The sequence below is a fragment of the Lynx rufus genome, unplaced genomic scaffold (assembly GCF_022079265.1).
Source record: "Lynx rufus isolate CCGP_SWC_20201006 ecotype Redwood Valley unplaced genomic scaffold, mLynRuf1.p SCAF_1, whole genome shotgun sequence".
NCBI classification, from domain to species: domain Eukaryota; kingdom Metazoa; phylum Chordata; class Mammalia; order Carnivora; family Felidae; genus Lynx; species Lynx rufus.
Window position 1 is genome coordinate 36040445 of NW_025814823.1, and position 27018 is coordinate 36067462.

At 35.7% G+C, this 27018-nt stretch overlaps 1 protein-coding gene across 1 annotated transcript in view; it reads right to left on the minus strand.

Annotated features, from left to right (window-relative positions):
* The window catches only part of DIAPH3 (diaphanous related formin 3), a 505118-nt gene that overhangs the window by 272081 nt on the left and 206019 nt on the right, over positions 1-27018 (minus strand). Inside the window, exons 17-19 of the mRNA XM_047080525.1 lie at positions 12658-12753; positions 5051-5145; positions 381-482 (exon numbers count right to left, since the gene is read on the minus strand). Coding sequence (XP_046936481.1) covers positions 381-482; positions 5051-5145; positions 12658-12753 — 293 coding nt within the window. The remainder of the gene's footprint in view (positions 1-380; positions 483-5050; positions 5146-12657; positions 12754-27018) is intronic.

Here is a 27018-nt window from a genome sequence, read left to right on the forward strand (position 1 = left end):
AACTGATGCTGCTTTTGCAATATGTTGGCTTACGATGCTCCAGCATTAACCATAAATACTCTCGTCAGTCATAGGAGTGCAGTTTTCATCTTACATTTTGACATGAAATTGACAATAATGACAAGAAATCAGGTTTATACTTTTTAAAAACTCCTTGGACTTCATTTGTGGCTACAGTTTCAATATACATATTTGAAATCAAAATAATTTCCCATAAATATCCTTAGGTTAAAAAAAAAAAAAAAAAAGAAAAAAAGCAAGATGGGCTTCAAAGCTTTATGGGACAATCCTGATGTGAAAAGGCCTGACATTTTCTTTCCTGCATTGCCTGGTATAAAGATGCCCGCACAGGAGAGTTAACGCCAAAAGACAGTACTTACCACAACAGCAAACTGCTCGGGTTCACATAAGTTGTTATAGTCACTCTTGAACTGAGACAGTGAACTTAACTGTTCTTGATCTGGAAGATGCTTTATTAGGTTCTAAAAATTAAAAACATAAAATATTTTCACTAAATGTGCTTCTTGCACTCTAGATAAATCCATCAATAAACTATTGGAAAGAAACCACTAAAAAAGTCAGTCTTCAGTTTTATTTCTAGGTAACCTCCCTTATACTCAGCTTTACGCTACATTCTCTGCATCTTGAAAGCAGTCAATTTTCCTCTTTACTCTCTAGAGTTATATATTCAAATCAAGCACTACTGAATGTTTATTTGATTAGCTATATAACTGAGAAAGAAAAACTCCACCTATACCAAAGTAACAGCTTTCTCACCTGGGTAAATGTGATCAATTACATTTCAGATTGAGGGAATTAAATGTCAGATATTCAAGCAAAGCCAAACATATTTTAACACTTCATCCAGGGTGATAAAAGAAATTATCATATTACTACTAAAAGGCAAGAGAAAGAAATGAAATCCAGAGAACTTTAATGAAAGTGCTTGCAAGATTTAATCAACATGATTACAGTTTTAATAACAAAAATGAAAGTATCTCTAAAACGAAGACAAAGTAACTTTTCTGATGTGGAAGAAAACTTGAAAAGGTACTAAAGACATGGAATGATATACTTTGCAAATAAAAAGCTTCTGAAGAGATCATTTAGGAATTTAAGTGCCTGTTGCCTTTGGCCTGGATCACCTCCCATCCAGAAACCACAGGCTTGCTTGGTTATTCTGGTTCCTCTGTCCATGAACAGTCTTTCCCAGGCCACACACTTAAGGTCAGGCAAACACTCCCAATGAAGACCAAATAAACAAATCTTCTTCCCTGTTATAAAGTAATGATTATACAGTCTTGTGGACAAAGTCTATATAGATCTTCCGTATCAAAATGTAATTGATTTTAACAGTGTCATTACAAATTAGTGTCCTGATATTAAAATTAAGAAAAAGAGTGGTTGGTGTTCACAATCCCAAATTTTAGCATCAGTATATTGTCTTCAAGCCCAAAGTCAATACAAGTTATAATTCAGCCTACATCATGCTCTATATATTTATGGGGAAAACGCCCCCAAAGGTGTCATTAGTTAAAGACATTGTTAGAGAATGTTATTTATCAAAGTAGTTAGATCAAAGAAGAAGTTTTGGACTCACTGTGTACCTTTGGACAAAAACTTGGTTGACTGGCCAAAAACAAACAAAAAAAAGTGGCAATTTAAGATCATCCCTAACAAAAGTATTTACTATTAATACTACCAACTGAATAAAAACAATGCAAGTAGAGGATTTTTCCATATAAATAGAAATTTCTCTTATTAAAATTGCCTGAAGCCAAAAGACCTGGTTATTTGTGTTTCTTTTAACCATTCTAGCTAACAGCTGGATTGAGTTATTTATAATCAGGCTTCTGAATTTCTTCAGTATCCTGGTAGATGACCATCAAATCCCCTTAAATATTATGAGTTAATATATAATCTTTTATCATGTATTTATTAATTTTTCACTTCATTATTTTTGCTTTGTAGAGTAATGAAACTATAATGATTTCTAAGAATACAGGCCCAAACTTCCTGTGTCTCTCTCTCTTTACCAAAGTTACCAACCTTCCATAAATCCTAAGGTCCTTTCAGACTAAACCAACTCTTCACAGTTGCCCACATACCCACAGCTTTTCCCTCACAGCTCAGAGTATTACTAGTGCCAGAATAACTGACCTTTGCTACATATTAGTCACAGAGACCTATTGCCTTTTCTACATCCATACTGTATTCAGTCCTGAAGTACCCTCACCTCCACACACACACACACACACACACACACACACACACAAACACACACACACGTACCCTCACCTCCACACATGCACAGCACTCCCTTAACCCATCATCTAATCTACACCAAAAAAAAAAAAAGTCTTGATACAGCCATCTGTACCTTGTATTATAATTTCACACACACACACACACACACACACACACACACACACACACACACACACCATTTCACTTGTCAAACTAAATATCCCAGAAAGGTAAAATCGATGTTTAATTGAACCGACCACAATGCCCTGCACATGGGGGGGGGGGGGGGGTATAATAAAATAGATGCTAAATGAACTAATTAATAAAAGACAAATGGGGGCGCCTGGGTGGCGCAGTCGGTTGAGCGTCCGACTTCAGCCTGGTCACGATCTCGCGGTCCGTGAGTTCGAGCCCCGCGTCAGGCTTTGGGCTGATGGCTCAGAGCCTGGAGCCTGTTTCCGATTCTGTGTCTCCCTCTCTCTCTGCCCCTCCCCCATTCATGCTCTGTCTCTGTCCCAAAAATAAATAAAAACGTTGAAAAAAAAAAAAAAAAAGACAAATGAAGGCAAACGGGGAGAGAATAAGTTAGAAGGATGACATCAAAAATGACATACTACTGACATCTGGTTATATATGAATGAGTAACTAGATATGCCAAAACAAAATCGTGACTGTGAACATAGCTTACCAAAATGATGATTATTATAAAGTAAGGTTTTCCCTGTGCCCTGTGAAAAATAGGCAGTTCTTCACTTTACAATTAGGAACATATTTTTTTTATTTAATTTAAGAGGGCACCTGGGTGGCTCAGTCAGTTAAGCGTCCAGCTTTTGATTTCAGCTCAGGTCATGATCTCATTTTTCGTGAGTTCGAGCCCCATGCGGGAGGTTGGAGATCCTGCTTGGGATTCTCTCTCCCCCTATCTCTCTGCCCCTCCCCACTTGCACTCTCCCTCCCTCTCTCTCTCAAAATGAATAAATAAACTGAAATAAATAAAATTAACTTGAGACTTCAAATAGCACAGAATTCTTATTTTTTAATCAGCATATAAATGTCCAAACTAAATTTTTCGATTTTAAATTCCTGAGATGGGTTTTACATGTAGTAGGTGTGGCAGGCAGAACGATGACCTGAACCACACCACCCAAGATGTCCACACCTAATCCCCAAAACTTGTAAATAGGGGAAATTTCCCTAGATTATCAGAACTGCAGAATGTAACCACAAAGGTCCTTAAAAGTGGAAGAGAGAGACAGAACATGGAGCGAGAGGGAGATGTGACCATGGAAAAAAGAAGAGAGTCAGTATCCTTTGAAAGTTGAAGAAAAGTGTCCCAAGCCAAGGAATGTGGGAAGCCATGAGGAGCCAGGAAAGATAAAGGGATTTTTTTTTTTTTAATCCTATAGAAAGGAAGGCAAGCCTGCCAACACCTGGACTTTAGCGCAATAAGACACATGCCAGATTTCTGTTCAACAGAAATGGAGACTAATAAATTTGTGTTATTTTAAGCTACTGAATTTATGGTGAATTGTTACAGCAGCAATAGAAAACTAATATATTAAGAAATTATATGGAACTGGATGTTCTTTGGACATGAATTTAAAAGTGCAAATTTCCCATCTCTACACACAAAATCCACATGAATATCCAAAACATTCGTGTAATCAAGTTAAAAGCTACTCTGTAAAAATTCAATAAATGCATCAAAAAAAAAAATACAAACATGTATGAAGCAGAAAAAATTTTCTTTAAGGAACTTGAAATTTACTCCCAACAACAAGTCACATTTACGATCCACAGTTAACAAAGACAAAAACCTAGTAAAAAGAAAGTGCTTAGAGAAAAAAGGCTCAGGGAAGAGTTACTGAATCAGGTGTATATGAGTCTCAGCTACTCACAGCACAAACCCCTACTGGGATTATATCGCAACCACCTTGGGAAGACAAGATAGCAGAAGCAAAACCCAAAACTTTCCAAGATACCATTCATTGATGGATTAAATGTCCAAAATAATTTTAAACATGTGTTCACACTAACAAATAATCTCTGGTTTCTTTTTGTTGCTAAAAAGCCATTTTTCTAAGTACATCCACTATAAGAATGAAAGATAGTAAACTGAAGATATTATTCTCTTCCTATATAATTTGTGGTTTGATACTCTGATTTTACAGTTTATCAAGACACGCATTATTGATGTCTTATGTGGAATTCAGCAAATAACTCTGGCACCACACTAGCATTCCTTAAATAATACTGTGGGTAGACACCATTTAAAAAATCTGGCAGCCTCCTGAATGAATTCAGAATGCTATGCCCACAATTTCTAGTACTCGTAGGAACACAAATGACTCAAGGAAGGGTGGTTAATAAAGGTGACTCTAAATGAAGAGAAAAGTCCCTCAATCTTCTGCACTGAATCATAATGCAACTTTACAAGATAAGAGCCTAATAAAAACATATTCTGAAAGGATTATACAAATAAACTTTAAGTCACATGTTACTAACCTTAACTGTAACAAAAACAAAAACATACATGTTGAATTAAACAATTTGCCTTTCAAAAACAGTCATTTAAAATAATTGAAATGTAATCATTTTGATAGCATTATATTTAGTTGCAGTTAAGAAAAGATGCAGAGTTTTATCTCCTGGCAAAGCAGAAGTTATGCTAAAACTAATTATGCAGCAATGATTTTCCAGTTGAATGATTTGGTTTAAGAATTTTGCTTCACTTACAGATTTGTATTTAATGAGAAGCTTGCAATGAAATATTGGAATTTAAGCTCTCTGCCAGTTTGTTTACCTGAATCATAGACTCTGCCAACTGTGTTTCATCCACTTCCAATATCATCATTTTGATTTCCTCATATGGCACCCGAAAAGAGCTCAAGAAGATTGCTAAAAGGGGGAGAAAAGGGTTCATAATGAGTAAGAGAAGAAAAGAATTTGAGATGTAGTTCTATGTATAAAATCAAAACTAATTCATAAAATGAGAGACTTTAAACATTAAATATAATGACTATGGGAGAAATTTTCATTAGCACGTTTTCTACTCTAGTTTTAGAACTAGTATTTAAGCAACAGCCCTTTATTATTATGCTGGTTCCAAGGTTGATTTTTAATGCTTTGTTATTAGCCTATCACAGGAATGGTGCCAATTTTCATATGATAAAAAAAAAAAACTGAAATATATTTGGTACACTATAAAAATATTACATTGGAATGAAAAGAACCATAAAACTCCAATATGCACATATAGTTTTTGTCTAAACATGTGTATTATTAGGTTTTATAATATCCTACAGCCCTACTAAATAGTTCAGAAAAAAATATTTTAAGAAAACTGGCGAGTAGTGCATTTACACTATTGCAAGTTATAATAGCACTTTGCTCTTTAAAAACATTATAGACAATATGCCAGAAAAATAGCCTTTATATGTAACTGAAGTTTGAATATCGAATATTGGAAAACAAATTTTCCTGGGAAACCATACAAATGGATTATATTGGGTAATATGTTATTACTGAAAATTCCAACATCATTTACATTTTTTTCTAATATCTCATATGTCTAATACTAAACCACAGTGATCTTCTCAAAAGCTACTGAGGTAAATAAGGATATTTTCATAGTATTAGATTTAATGCTTTTGCCGTTTCCCCCCTTGATCTACTATTACTGTGTCTCTTCTTCAGTGACAGATGTCACTCTGCGAACATACTCAGAACTTGCTACCGCTACCATTTATTTTATATGCTGAACTTATGTCATCTTGTCTGTAGATCTTTTCACAGACAGTATTTTTTACAAGATTTAGAAAACATGATCTTCTTTTTAAAGGCTATCTTTAGGCTTCCATATACCTGAGGACACCATGTATCATTTACAGATGAACAACATGTCCAACATCAACACCAGCTTCACTGATACATTTCTGAACTCAAATAGTTATAAATAAGGGATAATAGTGCTAGAAATTATGGATGGGTATAATCCTTAATATACCAACAAATGGAATAAAATATCTAAATGTTATTGCAAAACAGATTAATGAAATTACAAAATAAAAACCCTGTAGTAGACGCTGAAAAGCAAAAAATATAGTAACTATATGATCTCAAAGAGGTCATCAGTAAATAATTAATGGGAAGAGAACAAAATCTAAATACATACATCATGTACAAAACCAGTTGCTTATGATTGCAGAATTAAATGTAAATATTAACAAAAACAAATACTAAAATAAATTTAACACGACAATTTAGCTCCTTTATGGTAAGAGAACATCTTAATCATATAAGTTGTTGGAAAATATGTGAAAAGAGTGATCTCTGACAACATAAAAGGAAAACAAGTCAAAGCACCTTAAACAATTAAAAAATAAGGAAGCTGAGGGGATAAATCTGCCTCAAAAAGCAAAGCATTTTTTTTCTTCATTTAGAATACCCTGAGGTCTCAAAAGGAAAATGAGCAAAATGTATGCAACCTTATGGGCACCTGGGTGGCTCAGATTAAACATGAGTCTTGATCTTTGCTCAGGTCATGATCTCAAGGTTCATGAGATGTCTCTGACCCTCCCCGCTCATGCTATCTGTCTCTCTCAAAAAATATAATCTTAAAAAATATATGTAACTTTAATTAAAAGAATAAGAGAAAAAAACAAAACTAATAATATGTAATAATGTGTTAAACCTTAGGAGTAAGCAAACTGAGAAGGCAAAGTGTTAAAATACACCTGAATTGCAAATTCTGTAGGATTAGTAAGCTTAATCAGAATCTTTGAAATTATTAATTCCCTTTGAGAAGCAATAAATTCTACTCAAGAAACCTAGTCTACGGATACAACAACAAGATATAGAAAAGATTATAACATTTAATACAAAGATCAAAGGATAAAATTACTCTGAGGCATAACACAGTCATGGAGAGAAAGAAAAATTATACTTTTACATATTTCAGCCACTAAGACAGAGTGGAGAGATGCCCTGGAATTATCTACTTCCTCCTCCCAAAAAAGGATATTTTGGATCTCAACCAAGAAATATCCTTAGCATAGCATTAGGTATAGTGCTGTCCAATCATTATGCTGTACAACTGGAACTAATGTAACATTGTGTGTCAGCTATAAGTCAAGAATAAAAAAGAAACCCTTGAAATATCTAAAAAATATACATAAGTGTGTGCATGTATTTAAATCTTAAATCCATTTCTGAGCTATCCTTAAAGGAAGGAAAACAGAAATCCTGGGAGAAAAAATATTCAAGGAAAGATTGAAATAATGGCCAAGGGAAAAAGAAAAAGATTACTAAAAAGAAACAAGATTTGGAGGATTTTTTACTTTTTGAAAGTAAAAAATATATATACACACATACACTAATGACATCGAAAACTCAATGTATGGATTAGATATAATATAAAGAGAAAACTGAGCACATGAAAGACCACAGGCAAAAAAGCAATCCAAAACACAAATTTAAAGAGATGGAAAAATAGTTGGTTAAGAGATACAGAAGATAAGTAAAGATACCTTAAAAATGTCTACTTGGATTTACAAAGGGAAATCACAAAAAAGAACAGAGTTGAAAGAAATCTTATTTGAAGAGAAAATGTCAGAATATTCGAGAATTATAAAGAGACACAAATCATCAACAACACGAAGGCCCAACAAATCCCAAATATGATGTATTTTTTTAAGCCACTCTAGAACCTTGCAAAACACGAGGCATTGGTAAGGTTAGGAAGTAGGAACATTCAGGCGCTGATGGTAGAAGAATAAATTGGTACAAACACTGCCCAGATATCTACTTAGAGGCGGAGTCACCTAACTTTTTCTGCTGAGAGTCACATAGCCATTATTTTAGGTTTTCTAAGCTATTCAGGCTCTGTCACAACTACTCAACTGTGCTATTGGAGCACAGAAGCACCCACAGACATTATGTAAACAAATGTCCTGGCTAAGCTCTGCTAGACTGTGTCTTAACAAACACACAATGGGCAAGATTTAGCCTGAAGGCCATAGTTTGCCACACCTTGCCTTAGTACCACCAAAAATGAGAAACAACACAGAAGTCAATCAAGGGTTAAATGAATAAAGTGTAACAAAGAATGTGTTAAAAATGGCAATAAAAATGAATATACTATAGCCAGATGCATTAATATGATATGATGTTGTTTATATAAAAGTCAGTCAGTTAAAAACTAAACAGCTTATTTAGGAATATGCACATGGTTGGTAAAACTATAAATAAAAGGAAGGAAATATTTAAACCAAGATTTAAGAGAATGGTAACTTCTCATAGGAAGGGATATAAAATTGGAAAAGGTCATATGTAAGTCTTTAAAGTATGAGTCATGTTCTATTTCTTTAGCTGTAGGTGTTTGATTTATATCATTAAATGGAACATGCATTTTCTATATTCTCTGATAATAGGTCATAACAAAAACAATTAAAATAATTTTAAACGAGTAATATGGAAACAAAATGCATGGGGAAAAAGGGTGGCATACTGTGTGGTAACAGATTAAGCTTAATCAAGTGAGGTCTGGCTCCTGGGAGCTACTCTCAAAAGCCCTGGGAATGTCCTGCCTGATAAGAGTTTCTATGTTTACTGGGGACACTGGGTCACACTAGACAGTCTATGCTAATAATCTGAGTTATGGTGGGGATTTTGGGTCACACAGTATTAACCTGTCCTCCTGAGGGTCTGAAAACTAAGGTCAGTCACGCAGTTTTGGGTCAGGTTCACCCAAAACAAGAACCGGTAAAAACATTGGACACCAAGGCTTAAGTGAGCCTCCCTGGTTGGCAATAACCTGTGACTATTATTACACATCATTGCTGGGAGAAGCTAGAGATGTCCATGGGTGAAAATTTCGTGCTCCAAACTCTCCTGGACACCTCCCCATGTGCCTCTTTCCTTGGCTGATTTTAATCTGTACTGTTTAATCATAAATCAAAGAGTTTTCAGTCATTTCTGTGAGTCCTTCCAATAAACCATCATACTTAAGATTGGTCTTGGGGACCCCCAAACTTAACTGGTGTCAGAAGTGAAGATGGTCGTGGAGATAAAAAAAACAACAAAACTGCAGATGAAAACCTACTATGATCTCACTTGCACATTTATGTAAGTACAAGAATAACAGAAGTAAATATAAATAACACAACATGCACAACTAATATAGTAACAACTATATAAAAAGATAAAAATGTTAACAGAAGGGTTTACTGTGTGAATGGACATCATTTATTCCTTTACTTTCATCTATATTTGTAATTCATTCTCTGCCTTCCAGTATTAATATTCTACAGTTAAAATAACATGCACATTAAACACCTATATCTATAAAGACTGAACAATTTTTTTTATAGTTTATGAATAAGATTTCTGGCAAACATTTGCTCTAAGGGGGGAAAAAATGACAGAAAAGTTGAAAATGGCCTAATGCATAACACACAATTCAGAAGACAAGCATAGATCCTTAAAAAACAAATTAGAAGTTACTGAGGATAGGAGATACTTATTTAAAGCCTCCAAAAGACCCGTTAAAGTGAATATTTTTACTAACACGCATCTTATCCTTCAAAATGTGACTATATAGGTCCCACTGGAAGCTTTGAGTTCAGTGAAGAAATGTAAAGTGTGCAGATTTTGGAACCAGTCACACATGTTTTCTTCAAGGGAACTTATAAATATTTAAATCTTTACATTAATTCATAGATTCCAGGGTTCCTCCCTTTAGAGCTCTAATATTCCAAAAATCTGGTAAAGCATATGAACCTTGTAAAACTCCTGAGGGCTCTCTTGATCCTCGAGTGCCTGGAATTCTTTTGTGCTCAGCGCAGGGTCTCTGCCAAAACCTTTATGAACTCAAACATAGGGAACCTAACACACTTTTGAATAAATAGGTAAATAAGAGAGTAGATTTTACATCCTTTCCTCAAAATTCTATCAAATATTTCAGTTAAGAGAAATCTAAGAGAATGTATTGCAGATTTCTAAGTGGCAAGACTCTGTCTTGTCCTATCACAAGACTCTTCCCACAACTCAGTATCTCAAAAGACTGAATTTCAAAGACAAAAAACAGCTGTGAATCAGATTATAATTATGGTCAAGATTATAGGTTGCTAAAGCTTCTTAAAGCTTAAATCATAACACTTGCTACAATCAGAGAGGGCAAGAATAATCCAGGAATGGATTACATCATAATATGAATGGCATAAATTCTGGACTTTTCAATATTATACTTTAAAATGTGTTTAATAATTAAAAGAATATATATATATTTTTTTTCCATATATTCAGCTAAAGCAAAAAAGACAAACAATATCCTTCTCCATGAAAATGTGATTCTGTTATCTCTAAACAGGAATAGTGTATGCTATACCTATTATTTTCAAAACAGGCAACCTTATTCAAGTCACTGAACGGTTATACCCATCTGCAACATCAATGCTACTACCTATGTGATAGGGTTGTAGTTAAGATTAAAGGGCCAAATTTAGAACACAGACAGGTAATCAATAATTATTAACCAATGCAATTAAATGTGAAATCCCATTTAGCACATGTTCTGTCATATATAAAATAATACTAAAGTCAATTATTCAACTTTGAGATAGATATTTAAGCTAACTTATTATGACTGACTCATCTAAAAAGAATTCTATGTAAGGGGCGCCTGGATGGCACAGTCGGTTAAGTGTCCAACTTAATTACAGCTCAGGTCACGACCTCACAGTTCCTAAGGTCAATCACCGCATCTGGCTCCACACTGTGCAGAGCCTGCTTGGGATTTTCTCGCTCCCCCTCTCTCTCTGACCCTCCTCTGCTCACTCCCTCTCTCTCTTTCCCTTAAAATTAAAAAAAAAAAAAAAATCCATTTGAATTGGTACTGCTCCAGGACCCCTAACAAGGCTGTTTAGAGTCTAGACTAGGAATTTGTAATGTGGGGCACAGACACTTTTCAAGAAAATCTATGTTTTTCACATCACAGAGAATATAATTTTTTTGTCATTATCTAAGTTAATAATGCTTTGAAGCCAGACAATGTTCCTTTAAGGGGGAAAATTCCCTGAAATGCCTGTATCATGTAACAGTCCCCCAAATCTCAGTAGTCTAATCATGCACACACATACACATACACGTAAATTATCTCTAATTCAGACTACATGTCCATCACACATCAGAAAGACAGAGCCCTGATACTTGTGATCTTCTCATCAGGGTAATAGACACCATTTTGACTGCCATACTGGGTGCAAGGGAAAGGGCACTGGAGTTTCTCACACCACCAATAAATGCTCCCACACAAAAGCTATCTCATCTCCGTTTATACTATCATTGGCCCAAGCAAGTCACATGACGACATCTAACTTCAAAGGTATCAACTTGTGCCCCAGAAACAGAGAGCAATATCTTGGCCAATAGCATTAACGTCTACACACTATCCATGTGGATCTTGGCATACCTACACTGCAGAAAAGGGGTGGCCCTCTGTCAGAGTAAGCAGGAAAGAAAGGAGATCGCAAAACTTTCACAAAAGGAATGTCAACTCTGTCTTTCACGCTTACTGCCTCTAACATAATTCCCTCTTTAATCAATAGCATGGATCTTTATCCTCTCACCAAAGAATTTTTGTTCCAATACTTGCTAAAAGCTCTCTTGAGGCATGTAATAATTGAAAGGAAGACTAAAAGCCATGTTAACTTTTCATGCCTCTAGATTCTCCACATTGCATCCCTCTCATAACATCAGAAAATAACATACATATCCTATTATCTCAGTTCCAAGCAAACTATCTTTGATGCATTTAAGTTGCAGTTAGAAATGAGTTAGAAGCAAAACTCTTTGCCCTCTTCTCCCATAGTAATTCAGTCAGAAAGACAATTCAATGCTAAGTATTTAGCTCCTGTAACAGTAATTAAATCTAAAATATTTCCAGTCATTACTTTTGAGGAAAGGCTTTGAACTGCTCAGATGGGATAATGGAATTCATTTTTCTCATCATCCTAATTTCCATTAATATTCCAACCTCTTTTGTGTGTGATCAAGTATCAAAAATAATAGAGATTCAGAGGTATAAAAGAAATAATCCACTACTATTTTTTAAAATATGATGTTGTCACCCAAATTCCTTGTTATTTATATGCTTAGACAAAGGATAGCCTTTTTTTCAGCTATATAACATATACTTTCATTCTAAATCCTTTCCTTAGCTTTTTTCCTAAAGTACATTATAATTTGAAAAATTTAACCCATCATTTGCTTAAATGAATTATCTTTGAAGTTATTATGCAAATAATAAAATATTAAAATAACATAAAATGAAAAACAAGTCATAAAGAAATAATTTAAAGGAACCACCTCCAGTGTTTTGCTAATGTAATAGTATTGAAGTTTGATACGTACAAAGGTTCTGGGCAATTTTAGAATCTAAAAATTTAAGCTCTTTAATTTTTTTCTTAATAGCTTTCTTCTCTTCCAAATCTTCCTCTTCTCTTCTCTCTGTAAAAGCAAGGATAGATCCATGTCAGTAAGGCATTCAGCAGCAAAAGGACGGTTTGTGAACTATTATCAAAGAATACAAAAAAGATACAAATCTTTTAAAGAACATGGATATAAAAATAATAGACATCCCAAGGCCTGTTTCAGATAGGCACTGGTGGTTCTTCTGCTAGAAAAACTACGAGTAAATACGTGAAGGTCTAACAGAAAAACTAAAAATAAAACTGATTGCATTATTTTAACCAATACCATTGGGCATAACAATGAGAACACTTAGCTCATATGAACAGTATACAGGACACAATTACAGAAATAAACAGACTTACACTTAGGGTAAGTTAAGAAGTTAGCTCAAAGAGTGCTAAGCAAACACACACAGCTATTTTATGTCTGATATACCATGCTTATTTAAAAATATAGCTCATACTAAACCAGAAGAGTAGATGGTTTATTATTTGTTTTCCATATCTATAAAAACAGTCAAAATTTGGGGCGCCTGGGTGGCGCAGTCGGCTGAGCGTCCGACTTCAGCCAGGTCACGATCTCGCGGTCTGTGAGTTCGAGCCCCGCGTCGGGCTCTGGGCTGACGGCTCGGAGCCTGGAGCCTGCTTCCGATTCTGTGTCTCCTTCTCTCTCTGCCCCTCCCCCATTCATGCTCTGTCTCTCTCTGTCTCAAAAATAAATAAACGTTAAAAAAATTGTTTAAAAAAAAAAAGTCAAAATTTGATACTTAGCTTACATTATCTGAGTGTTTTAAAATCAATAAATGCATCTAGCCTCCCTCTCCTTAGTAAAAGAATAACAGAATAAGCATCATGCTAAACACGAATCTATGACCTGTCCTCACAGCAAGGTATAGGATAGTAACATCCTATCATCTTCCTTCTCCTTTGTGTTCATGGATAGCTCTTCCGGTCAAGGCCAATCATACAAAATTAGGATCTTGATAACAAAGAATAATGGAGCAGTGTTTGTTAGATATGTACAAATAAATCACTAATACTGGGGAAATAGCTTCTAAAAGAATCTTCAAACATATAAGAGGGCACATTATGTTATTTTTCTATCAAAAAAGCCTATTATATGTTTTGTTACATAGTTTGAGGGATCAAATTTTATATTTTTTCTAAATATTAATTATCTCTATCATTTTATTAATAATCATCTTTTTCAACCAATTTTATATTACACTTTTATCCCACATTTGTTTTTCTGGGTTTCTCATTCTGTTCCACTGCTCTAAGTACTACTCCTGGTCAACTATCATTCTGTCTTAAGCACTGCATGATATATCTTTTTTAATTGAATGTTCAAATCATTTTTCCCTTTCTACATTTTCTTTCCTTTTCTCCTTCATTTATTTTTCTACATGAACTTTAGAGTAATTCAAAAGTTCCAAAAATAAAATTCATTTGAATTGCATTTGACTTGCAAGGCATTTATAAATAGATTCAAGGAGATTTGATATGTTGACAATTTTTCAAAATTCCTAGTCATCAACATGACATGTGTTTATAATTATTCAACTTACCACAGTGATCTTCCTAGGCAACCTATATACTCACTGTTACTATTAGGTGTCCTAAGTAAATCCAAATTATACTCTTAAGTATGGGGATGGGAAGTGGAGGGAGTGGTTAATTCTACCTTTCCCCACTATAGTTTGTAACTAGTTATGGCTGGTATATAAAAACTACTAAATTTTGCATACATGCTTATCATCAGTAATTTCGCTTATACTTTCATTCAAATGAATATTAAGCACCAATTAATAGGGGTTGTGCTAGGCAATACAGATACACTGTTAGACAAAATAGAGACATCCTGACCTCACAGAATAGGGGGAAAAAAAAGAGTTACAGAGAGGGAGGGAGGCAAACCATAAGAGACTCTTAAGGACCTGGAATAGACTAAGGGTTGATGGGAGGGGGAAGTAGGTGATGGGAATGGAGGCGGGCCCTTTTTGGGATGAACACTGGGTGTTGTATAGAAACCAATTTGACAATAAATTATATTTAAAAAAATAAATAAAGACCAACAGCAGTAAATTCAAAGCAAATGCCAATTACAATGCATGGATATATATGTAACATTTTATTAGAAACCAAAGCTAAATAAAGAAGAATCCCATAATCCATACTTATCAGGGACAGTCTTCATGTAATAAATATCTAATCAAAAGCTTGAAGGAGAAAAGGAGTTAGGTAGGAGAGAAGATTTTGGGGTGGGAGGAGGAAGGATCAGATAAGGGAAGGATAGTATTTGGAGATCTAAAGGTGCAAGAACTTGAAGGGTACAGAAAGAAGAGAGAATAATAAGAACAGAGAATATTGAGTAGAAGTAAATGACACCAGAAAGTAGCAGGGACCACATCACGCAAAACCTTTTAAGCCAGGTTAAGACGTCTGGATTTTATCCTCCAGACAATGAGGAGCCACTGAGATTTAAGTGTGTGACAGATATCAAAATAACTGCATTTTAGAAAAAAACTCAGGCTATGGAAAGAGTGGAAAAGTACGAGGGTAGGAGGTCAAGACAGAGGGAGTTACAGAAATCCAAAGGAGAAAAAATGGTGCCCTCACCTGAAGCAGCAGAAACTGGGATGGACAGAAGGGATGATTTCCAAAAGGAGAATCCAGCCCACATCTGTCTCCTGAATTCCAGAGTGAATACCCAGGGGTCTACTTTCAACATCTCTACTTGGATGTCTAAGGGGCACCTTGAACATCACATGTACACACACACCCTCCACACCTTCTCTTCTCATCTCAAAAAAATGGGAATGCTCTTGTTGCAACTGCTGAACTCAAAAAGCTTGAAGTCATCCTGTTTTCTGCTACTTCCCAGTTGACTCTAACTCAAAAATGTTCCTTGAGATAAGCACTCCTTACCATCTCCCCAGCTACTGCTTTTCCTACCATCCTTTCTCACCTGGTTCATAACTGCCTTCAACTCATCGCCCACCTCCTGGTTTGACTGACTGCAATCTCTTCACCACAAGGCAGCAAAAGAATCCTGCTTTCCCTTACTGCCTTATATGGAATAGTAACTCCCACCCAGTATTCCCAATCACCATTATGATACCTATTTTTCTCCTCCAAAGCACTTACTCTTGGCATACTATCAATTTACCATTTGTCTTTCTTCCCCTCATTCCAAAAAAAAAGTGTTTTAAAATGTAGCAACTTTGTTCATCATTATATCCTTAGCACCAAGAGTATGGTCTGAAACATACATAGCAGGTATTCAGTAAATATCTGTGGGATGTAGGTTTGTATGTGTGAACCTGCACACAAAAGGGAAAAAAAGAAGGGCACTCGGGACAACCAGGCAGATGATAATCGTGTTTATTTCATTCATCAAGAAATGAAAAACATGTTTAAATACTCAAGTTTTAAACACGTTGTGCTTGAGATGCTCTTGTACATCCACACAGTCATGTCCAAGAGGAGGCTGTATGTACAGATGTGGAAAAGAGAAACCTGGAATGGAGATACAGGGCACAGTCCTACCAGTTAGTCCACTCGCTGTCATAGATTTTTCCAGTTACCACCAAAAATGACACATTTGTCACCTTACTCCTAGTAGTTAACAAAATGAGACAAAAGGTTTACAATTTTCAGATGAAGGCTAATAAAAATTATGTTAGTAGACTTCCTTTCCATAACCTGACCAAATGGCAATCCTCTACTTTTTAGAAAATGTACATTTTTTTTACCTTCATCAGGAAAAAAAAAAAAAATCCAGCATTTTTTTTTTAATCAGTTCATTTCTCAACACCAATTTCCTTTGACATTCTGAAAAATTTTCTAGCCTATTTAAAGAAAAAAAGTTAAAGAAACTAATAATTTTAAGCATGTTCTGACCATCTACTAGGCATTGCCCTGAACACTTTCTGTTACACTCCCTCGCATAATTCTCATCAGTACTCATACTACAGCTATCACCATAATCACAGTGAGAAAAAGAATGCTTAGGGCAAGTAACTTCAAGCAGCAGATCTGAAGACAGTGATCACAAGACTTCCTCTCCAATATTCCTTCCTCTAGTTTCAAAATATGTTAGGTGTCACATTAAAATAACAAAGTGGGGGAGGGGGAGATAACCAAGTAAGCTTGACCACTTCAACCTCCAAATCAGAGGCTGAAATAATTTTAACTAATTCTGCCTTTCCATAAAAATGACAAATTAGACTCTTACTGAGTTTAACGTATCAGCATTCCCATAATGCAATGAAATTATGGTTTTCTCCTCTCTTCTCTATTACTATATAGCCAAAGGACGATTGGGAAAAGATGCAACTGAAATAGTAAGCAGAATACAGACCAAAGGATATGAAGCAGTAAAGCTTTCTGAAAAGAACAAAAGGATTAAAAAAACAACAGTAGAAATCAGATAATCACTCCATGAGCCAAATAGATTGATTTGGATAAAATCTTAACCACGAAAAAAAAAAGTTTTTAGGTAAGGTTGAACAAATACAATGAAGCCAGCTAATAGACTGCCTCAAATCAGTGTGATAGCAGTGAAGATGCTTATACAAAGGTCCTGATGAAGCAATATCTAAATGTTGGCAACAATGATAAAGATGCATTCAAGAGGAATAAGAACAAAGGACGATGTCTAGTGGAAATGAAATTCATACACAAGGTCCTATTTCATTTACCTCTGCTCACGTCATTTCTGTGAGACACAAGCCACGACACAGTGCAGAGACCCACAGGGGAACTTGGGCTTGGCATCTGCCACCAGGTCCTGCATCCCCAGCTCCCACCACCGAACCTCAGCGTGGCTTACATCCCTCGTCTAAGACCTGGGGACACACTGGACCTCTAAGACGGGCCGTGAGAAGGCAATAGGATGGTAATCACCTCTCTCAGCCTCCGCAGTGACAAGGAGGTAAGGGACAAGAATCAGAGTGCCTAACCACAGCTCACGAGCCAATAGGAGAACACTTTTTGGGCTCCTCCCATCCACTGGTAGAGCTCCTCTTCTAAGGCTATTCTAAAAAACACTTTCACTAAAACACTAGATTTTCTCAAGTGTAAGATAAAACTCTGAAACATAAAATCCAACTATTAGGGCCATCTGTACTTGTGATCTAGCTTTTTTGCCATTAGAGGTCTGTGTTTAATCTTATTTCCTAGAGAGGTTGTGTAAGGCGGCATTTTTCCCAGAAGATTAATACTGTTCAAAAATGGTTCTGATCACTAACACAGCATATGCCGCATTTTATGAGTGTTTTATGTCAGAATGAAGTCAAAGATGACAAAACTTTCTATGTTGCCAAGAGCCATGAACTGAAAAAGTGTTTTTTTAATTACATTTTTCTCTTTATTCTTTTTCTATTTTCAAAGTTTCAAAAATAGCAAAATTTTATAAAGAAATTTCCTTTCAGGATCTTTGCTTTCATACTAAATTTTCCATTAAAAATCCTAATTCCATGGTACATGGTTATACAGTTTATTCCAGTTCATTTTGCATTATGTTCTAATCAGATTGATTAAAATGGGATCTTTTTTCAGGAATGAGATTCACATATTCTCTCATACATTGTTTTCTCACTGCAAAAAATTCTAGAATATTCAGTTATTGGTATGTAAGCAGCTAGTCTCCATTAAAGTAATACCACACAAAAGGCAACACCACAGGCTTCTCGTTCCATAATGGAGTATTCTAAGTCAATGAATGCTACTAGTAATTGTTTATTCTTTTTTTATTAGTGCTTCCTGGAATGTATCTCATGTCACTATGTTTGTAAAATACTACATGTTTCAATTTTTTCCTGTTATTCATTTAGCACAAATGCTAGTAAATTGTACACGTTAGATGTTCACAGTAAATTACCTTTGTTCATTAGATTACACTAGCCTTGAGAGGATAAAAGGACATGTACCAGATTAAATATGCATTCTTTGTGACATTCAGAGAAGCCAATAAAATCAAGTCAACTATAGAAAAAAAAGCACGCATATATCATGTATTTAGGAAATGACAACTGAGGCCTAGCACAGTCTGAATTCATATAGGGTAAAAGGTGGGGGCCAGAAGACATCTATAAAGTCAAGATTATTTGCATTAATTGCAATTGTTTTTCTTCTTACTTTCTAACTGCCAAGGTTCTAATAGGCTAATAAAAAGTATCAAGATTTTATAAGGTCCAGATTTTGGAAGAACAGTCCTTGAATATGAAGTTTAACTACCTCATTCTACTAATGAGGAAACCTGAGCACAGAGTTTATGAGTTACCTGCCCATGTCACACAAAGGGCTAGGTGGTGGCCAACTCTCGGACAATGGCAGTGACCACCACACCACAGGCTAAGAGCAGCCTCCGAGGCAGGGAATCCCCATGAGGAAAGTAGTCTACAACCCAGCACGTAAGAGAAAGATAACTCCCTAAGGTTTGCATTGACACTGGATAGAATTTTTCCTCGCTGTCCATGTTCACTGGGAGAGAAAGTGGGAAGGTGAATGGACCTGGGGAGCAAAGAGAAATGCTTGGTTTCCTGAGTACAATGAGCAAGATTTAACACTATGGAAAATTATACATAGTTCCTAAAGGGAAAAATTAAGAATTCACTCATCACTACTTCAAATGGTAGCTAACCGAATACGATTCAGTTACCCAGCAATATATTGTGAATAGACTGGACCTGAAAACCTCAAGTGTCAGAATTTGAGGATAATCTAATAGCTGGGAAAGGAAAATAGATTTCTAAGAGTTACCACTACTAGTATCTGTGATAGGAGAATATTATTTCAAAGAAGATTTAGGCAGCTTGAAGGCAGAAGATATGGAATATATAGAAGAAAAGTGAAAACTTGGAATGAATTATTTTTTAAGTTGGCAATACCCCCTTGGCAAAATGTCAAAGTAAATGCTTTGGTATTGAAAACCATAATAGTATAAATAGCTTTAGTCATATCTGATCTGTCAAACCCGGTTTTAGTATTTCTAGGCACATAAATAAATGACTATGTACCTAACTACACAGAAAATAAACAGAGAAACAGGCTATCTTTCTATTCAAATATTAATATATGACTGCCATAACTAATCAGAGTATTTTACTAGCAAAGAGATGTGTGCTTGGCAATTTCAGGCTAAGAAGAAGAAGAAGAAAAGCGGCTAATGCACTAACTAAAATACTGAGGAATAGATTATTTCAACTACAGCAATCATCAAAAGTGTAGCAAACAAATGCATATTTCTTTTTATCCGACATTCTATTTTAGTAACCAATGTCACAAAACAAATAGTCTTGAAGGACTTTTCTGTATAACTCAAGTCTTACACAAACAGGGAGAAGGATTTCACTATTTCACAAATCCTCAATTAGAGCTGTATCTAATTTTTTTTAATGTTTTATTTTTTTAACCATTACTACATGTACAGAAGAATCATTCAAGTCCTGGGATTACAGTCTATAAAAAACTTGAAACATACTTCAAAACCAAGTAAACAGAGTTGAACAAAAAATATGTTTCCTCCCTTTTTATTCCCATATGGAATAACAAACCGATCAAGACAGGTTATAAAAACTGCTGTATCTCTAAGGACCTTTTTGCAATCACAGAACTTAGCGATTTTGCTCATTTCAAAAGTATTAGCACCACAAACTAAAAAAATCATGTTCTTCAGGTCCCCTTGTGTGTAAACACTCCCTCATAACTAAGACTGAGATAACAGAAAAACAGGAGCTCAGACCAAAGAAAATATCAATATCCTTCAAATTCATATATTCAACAAAATGTTTTAATAAGCTGTACGCTGGGGAGAAAAATAACCCAGTCAGTCAGGTCTATTTGTCATGCGTATCTTGGTGCTGTTATAATTTAATTTCAAACTGACATGAGCTTTGATTAAACGGACGAAAGGTGTCAGAGGGGAAACTAAAGGAATCAGGAAACTGTTAAAAATTCAGCCCAAAAAACATGGAGGCCTAGTGTCACATGATCTTTATTGGTTCATTACAATTCATAAAAACATCATAAAGGTTTTTTTATTATGTATCCTCAAAGTCTCCCCACTGTAAGTACCCGCACCCTTGGAATTCTTACATGTTGTGGTTTCTCATAGAAATACATGTACTCATAAAATATAATTTTTCTACTAACTACTGTTTTTCCCAGTGCAACCTAGTCCCATATATCCTCAGCTAATGTTAGCATGTGAAAATATATCCCTGCTAAAAGAAATTACAGAGCAAAGACTCTAAAAGTTAATGCATGGCATGCTAATGCATACACAAGAGAATGTACCAAAGGGGGAAAAAACTTATTATAAAAAGAATGAGAACTTAGTGTACATTCCTAATTTAAAAGGAGGATTAAATCCAAATGAGGACACAGGTAATTCAGGATATCTAGCATGCTGTAGAATGGAAAGACTTAATAAGCCAACTTATTAGTATTTGTACACACAGTGCTAAGCAACTTGGGAATAGAAAAGGTAACAATAAATTGTATTAACTAACAGATAAGAAGGAATGCCATACTACACAGTGAGCAGACCATCCCTGGTGTATCAGAGGGTGAGGAAAACAAAGACAGAATTTCATCAAAATGGCCAGAGTGATTATCTACACCTTGAGAGAAGAAATGTGATCAGACATAAAAACGACCGTTATTCCAACGTAATGAAAGAGAATTTCAGGCTTAAGAAGCAGAATTTTATAATGATCTTAATTAGACTCAATGACAGCATGCCTATATTCCTCAGAATCTTGTATTTTTGCAACAAACTAACCAGAATGTGGAGTGTCAATGTCTATTTCCAATTAACATTTTGTTTCAGTATTAGAAAACTAAAGTTGCTACCCCTCTCCTGCCATAAGAACCACGGACTTGCTGCCACTTATGGGCTTATTAGCATTGCCCTAGGAAAGGAGTTATACACATCATCTCCGGTCAAAAAATAATGTGTGTGTGAGTATGTGTACGTGTGTAAAAGAGGAGGAAGTAGAATACTAGTTATTTGTTCAACATTTATTATATGGTCTTTCTGATAAGTAGTTCTCCTGTCCTTCCGATTTCATGTTCCCATCTCTGATAGTTCAGTTGAAAATTCAAGTCATTTCCCCAATTTCTTAGTTATTAAATCTTTAGTCCTGGGAGATCAAAGATGCTCCCAGCTACTATTCCAGATCATCCTGGCATCTAAATGGTCTACCTAATTATAACTCCATTCTTTGACTAGCTTATTTTCTAGAATCAACTAGCTTGGGCTCTTTTCTATCCCACAACCACCTGAATGTAGGATATTTTTGTTTTTGTTTTAACCTGGGCATTTGATACTTATCTAGATTATCATCCCTTCAAGCTAGATCTCATACTATGTAGATCCTACATAGTCATACAAACTTCCTGGCTCATGTTCAGACCTCTTTTCCAGGTACCACCTTTCCCACATGCAACCCAAATGCCCCACATGTACCTTTCAACCACTGGGAAGTGGTTAAGGGAGAAGTAGCAGGTTCATGTACACTAGGATTAGGGAAATGCTTTAAAAAAAAAATGATCTTTATATGGGCAAGAAAGGAACGGGGAGTTGGTGTTTAATGGGTACAGAGTGTCAGCAAGAAAGGTGAAAAAGTTCTGGAGATGGATAGTGGTGATGGTTGTGCAAAAATATGAGTGTACTTAATACCATAGGCCTGTAGGCTTAAATGTGGTTTAATTGATAAAAATTTTATGTTACGTAAATTAACCATGAAAAAAATAGAAACAAAAATACAAGGCTGGATTTCAAACTACTTTTTTTTTTTGTAATGTTTATTTATTTTTGAGAGACAGAGTGCAAGGTAGGGGGGCGGGGGCAGAGAGAGAGGGAGACACAGAATCTGAAGCAGCAGGCTTCGAGCTGTCAGCACGGAGCCTGATGCGGGGCTCGAACTCATGATGACCTGAGCCAAAGTCTGACACTTAACCAACTGAGCCACCCATGCGCTCCAAACCACTTGCTTTTTTAATAATGTTAGTTTGACCTCTTTTTGATTTAGAAATGAATGTAGGGATTAGGTAATTTTTTTAATGAAAAGACATAAATCTAAGTGACCCCAAATTCTCAAACCAGATCAAACTGGGATCATTTAGAATGCGTGTGGTCTTTCCCAAGAGCTGCCGAAGGAAAGCGATGTGTTCATTCACCACACACTACACCTCAAACGTGGACACTAGTTTGACTGCTTATCTGACGGCACAGACAAAGCTGCTACAGAAGAATCCTTCCTCTCTTATCTCATTCGGAATTACCTCTCCAAATTGCACAAGGAGTTTACTTCTTGGGCAATTCTGTGTTTCGAGAACCTAATCACATTTCCATTTCCTTGAATGTCGCAGCTCAGCTCTTAAATTTCTGCGACTATGGCAGCCCGGGTCAACTCTTCTGTCAATAGGGATGACAAGTGAGGAAGCAAGGGTAGTCTTTTACATGAAAGGAAGATCTTAGTTCCTCTTTCCACCCTCTTCTTGCTCCTCCACTTTAAAAGGTTCAGCATGGAGTACGGCCCTCTCATCTTTTATTTCCTTACCTACTGAAGAGTCAGCACAGGTAAGACAGCCTGACATTTTCCAAGCACTGAAACTGATCCTCTCATCTCCTTGGTCTTTGCCCCACATAGGCAGCTGGCACATAAACTATCGTGCTGAGTTCTAGGGAAGGAGACAGCCTTAGGCCTTTGGTATATTCAGACAAAAGCCATGTTAACAATAAAATGGTGCTTTATCTTCCTTTGTTGTGGATCCCTGTACATATATCTTACCAAGGAAAAAGGAGGGCCTGAACCAAGACAAGATTCAGAAATCCCCTGATGCTTCACAATCCCCCAAACTCCCATAAATACTTCTAAGAATTTAAGATAAGCAACATTTCCACCTCCTTCTTAATGTTCATATTTAAAAGTTACAGGTTTTTCTTATAAAACCATCATTTTCCAGTATCTTCCAGCCTCCCTCGCAAAAACATCTTATCTTTAGCACACTAACCAAATGCGCTATGAAAAAGAAGAAAGTACTTAAGAGAACCATTCTGTGAAAGGGAATGGGAAGAAACTTTTCATTAATGGGAGTGCAGTAGCTTAAATCTTATTAGAAAATCTCACTTTAAACTCAATTACTTCACATTATGTTGAGCCACCTGACACTTGAGCAGAGAAGCATTAACACCATGGTAGAGAACAATCCTTACCGGAAACGAAATATCCCTTACTATAAACTACCCTATCTTACTAATTAAAAACTATCTCTGGTTTAAATGCTTCATGAAAATGTCAGACAGTAAAATTTACTGTTCAAAAGACATATACCAATAAGCCAATGCAGAACTGGAAATGAAATACTAAACAGAACATTTTTGACATCTAGAAACACCCATTAATTGGGGACTCTGGTGCATGTCAAAATTCCTAATCTTTAAAATGTTTTCATAAATCATAACAATATTCTTATTATGTTACTTATTTTTTACCCAAAAAACATGGAATCCATATTTCAAATGATTACTTGAAATTCTCAAAACTTCAAATCCTTTCTCCCCCATTAAAATGAATAGTAAAACATCACCTAATAAAAATTTTATTTTACAGTAAGAAAACTAAAGCAGAGAGTAGCTAAGAGTCTGTCAAATGGACATCAGGACTCTAGACTTCCATGTTTGTGCTTTTTACACTCCAGAAACTTGATGATTCTGGTCATTCAGAGCCTATCCGACCTATCAGTAGAAACTACAAATGTGACGACATGAGAACTAAATGGAATTAAAGGCAGAATGACTAAGATTCATTCCACCCTGCAGAGAAAGTACAGCCTGGTAACAATTGGAGATGCTGATGATTAATTTTTTTTTTTTTTCTATCTGGAGATTTTTCCCATAGCCTTGCCATTTCAGGATCAATGGCATTTGCTTCCTCTAGCAGAAAGATAACGCTCAGAGTAAGAGGTCATTCCTCAACACTGAGGGTAAAATGAAGTTTCTGTTAATATCTACACTGAGACAATAGTCTTGAAAGCTATGTGGTTCAATTCGAGAGCTGGGTACTTACAGGGAGAATGTGTTGAAATGAACCCACAACATTTTCCTTTAACTATGTAAAACAGGACAGGATTCCACTGTGCAAAGGGAAGATGCAGAATAGAAGGTAAGGACGGACACAAGGAAGACAAATAGAAGGTCTTGGACCAAAAGAAAACTTGCAGAAGATCAGAGGACGTAAGATCAGAATTTAGACCCAACCACAGAGGGTGTGCTCCCTTCCTCCTCCCACAGATAGAAAAGGGCTGTGGGAGAAGGGTCTGAGATAAAAGAAGACAGAAGAGGGTTTGGAAACCTAAGAACAGAGGGTATTTGCACCCAGCTTCCTGTCTGGGCCGCCAAAGGAAGAATGGCCTTCAACCAATGTGCAGCTAGTTCTGGAAAGCAAGAGTGATGCACAACATGTTTAGGCAGCAAGCGCGCCTACCTACAAGACTATCTTGCTCTGTGAAGAGGTCAACAGGAGACATGCCACTGCTGAAGAGTTGGTGTACGTGTCATTTTCAGAAGTAAATGCTACATTACACTAGACTTTGCAAATAATAGAGAAATTCACATTGGATATAAATTTCCCTGCAATTCCAGTAGGAAAAAATATACTAGCAGCAAGTATTACATTCCAAATTCTAAGAAGTCAGTGAGGACTGCAAACACTTTTCTCACTACAAACACATACAAATGTCCAAAAAGGAACATATTAAAACATGCATTTCTATGAAGTTATATCATACTTGACATCCAACGATTTAAAATTTAAACTCTTATCCCCATACTTAGTCCTCTTTACTTGGTTACTTGTATACTCACAATGCTTTCTCACCTTTTCGCAGGCTGCTCCTTCTAAGCCTGAGGAAGATGTATGCAACTTGCACCACATCAATTACTTCTACCCTCACACTTGAGCAAACATTCTTCAGGACAACCGTTACACAGATTCCTTTCATTACAAATGGGTGTCCCTTTTGATCACCGGCACCATTTGGAATAATTAACTATCGAATACTCTGCTTTCTGAAAGCAGTTTACTGAATTAATGGAAGCCTGTGTATGTAATATACTTGACGAAAATTTCTTTCACTTTGGAAAGCTAAGGTCATTTCTAAGCAGTGACTGTTTAAAAATCAAATAAATGACTCACATATCTTGTTACAATTTTTGAGATTCATTTACATTGGCTAAAGCAAAGTCTCCTTTTTACTTCCCAGTTAAACGTGTAAAATATGTAGTTAAAAACAACAACAACAACAACAACAAAAACTTAGCACACTAGTCCTGCAAATTGTCCTATGATTCTGGAAATGTTTTCTAGGAAAAATAAATTGCTAAAAATCACTGTACAACAATTCAAATAATAAACCAAAGTTTCCTTTACCTTACTACATGTTATTGTAAATATTCCTCCAAAGAAAACTACTGGTAACAACAGTTACTGGTAACAAAAGCTACTACTGGTAGCCTTCTAAAAGGCTTCACATAAAATATAAATATACATATATAACTGTTTATGTAAACACCAACAACTAAAATCAACTCTCATTTTATAGATATGTAACTGAGGCCTGGAAAACTGCCCTTCCCAAAGCCAAAGAACTACTACCTAAGTGACAGATTCAAGACTAAAACCAGATTCTGGATTCTCATCTATTCTATTCTCACTGTACCAAACTCCACTTTTGGAAGGACACCCAGAGCAATGAAAACGCTAGTCCAGCAATGAAACAACTAGAATTGCAATAGTTGTCAATACCAGAGTGTCCCCAAGGACTCCTTGGTCACTACGAAGACAATTTTAAGCTGTTTCATTCATTCATTCACTCATTTCATTCATTCACTTGCTCATAAGGCAGTGAGATTTCCAAGGCAGAGAAAAGTAAAACATAATGCTGGACCTTCAAGAACGTCCATTAAAATTAGAGCAATAATATGTGCAAAGAGGAAAAATAGACAATAACATAATCATTTATAGAAAGTGAAACACTTTTTTAAGTGAAACATTTTAAAGGAGTCAGACATCTTTTGAAAGATAACCCATCAGAAGAAAAAGTAGCAGATTTTTGAATGACTAAAAGAAACGAGTCCAATCGAAGGAAAAGATACATGGAGGCTCAAAGAGGCAAAAAAAAAAAAAAAAAAAAAAAAAGAAAAAAAAAATCCAGCTAGATTTATCAGGAAAATCTTCATGGAATAAGTGGTTTTAGGTGTGGGCCTTGAAAGATGAATAGGAGGCAGGAT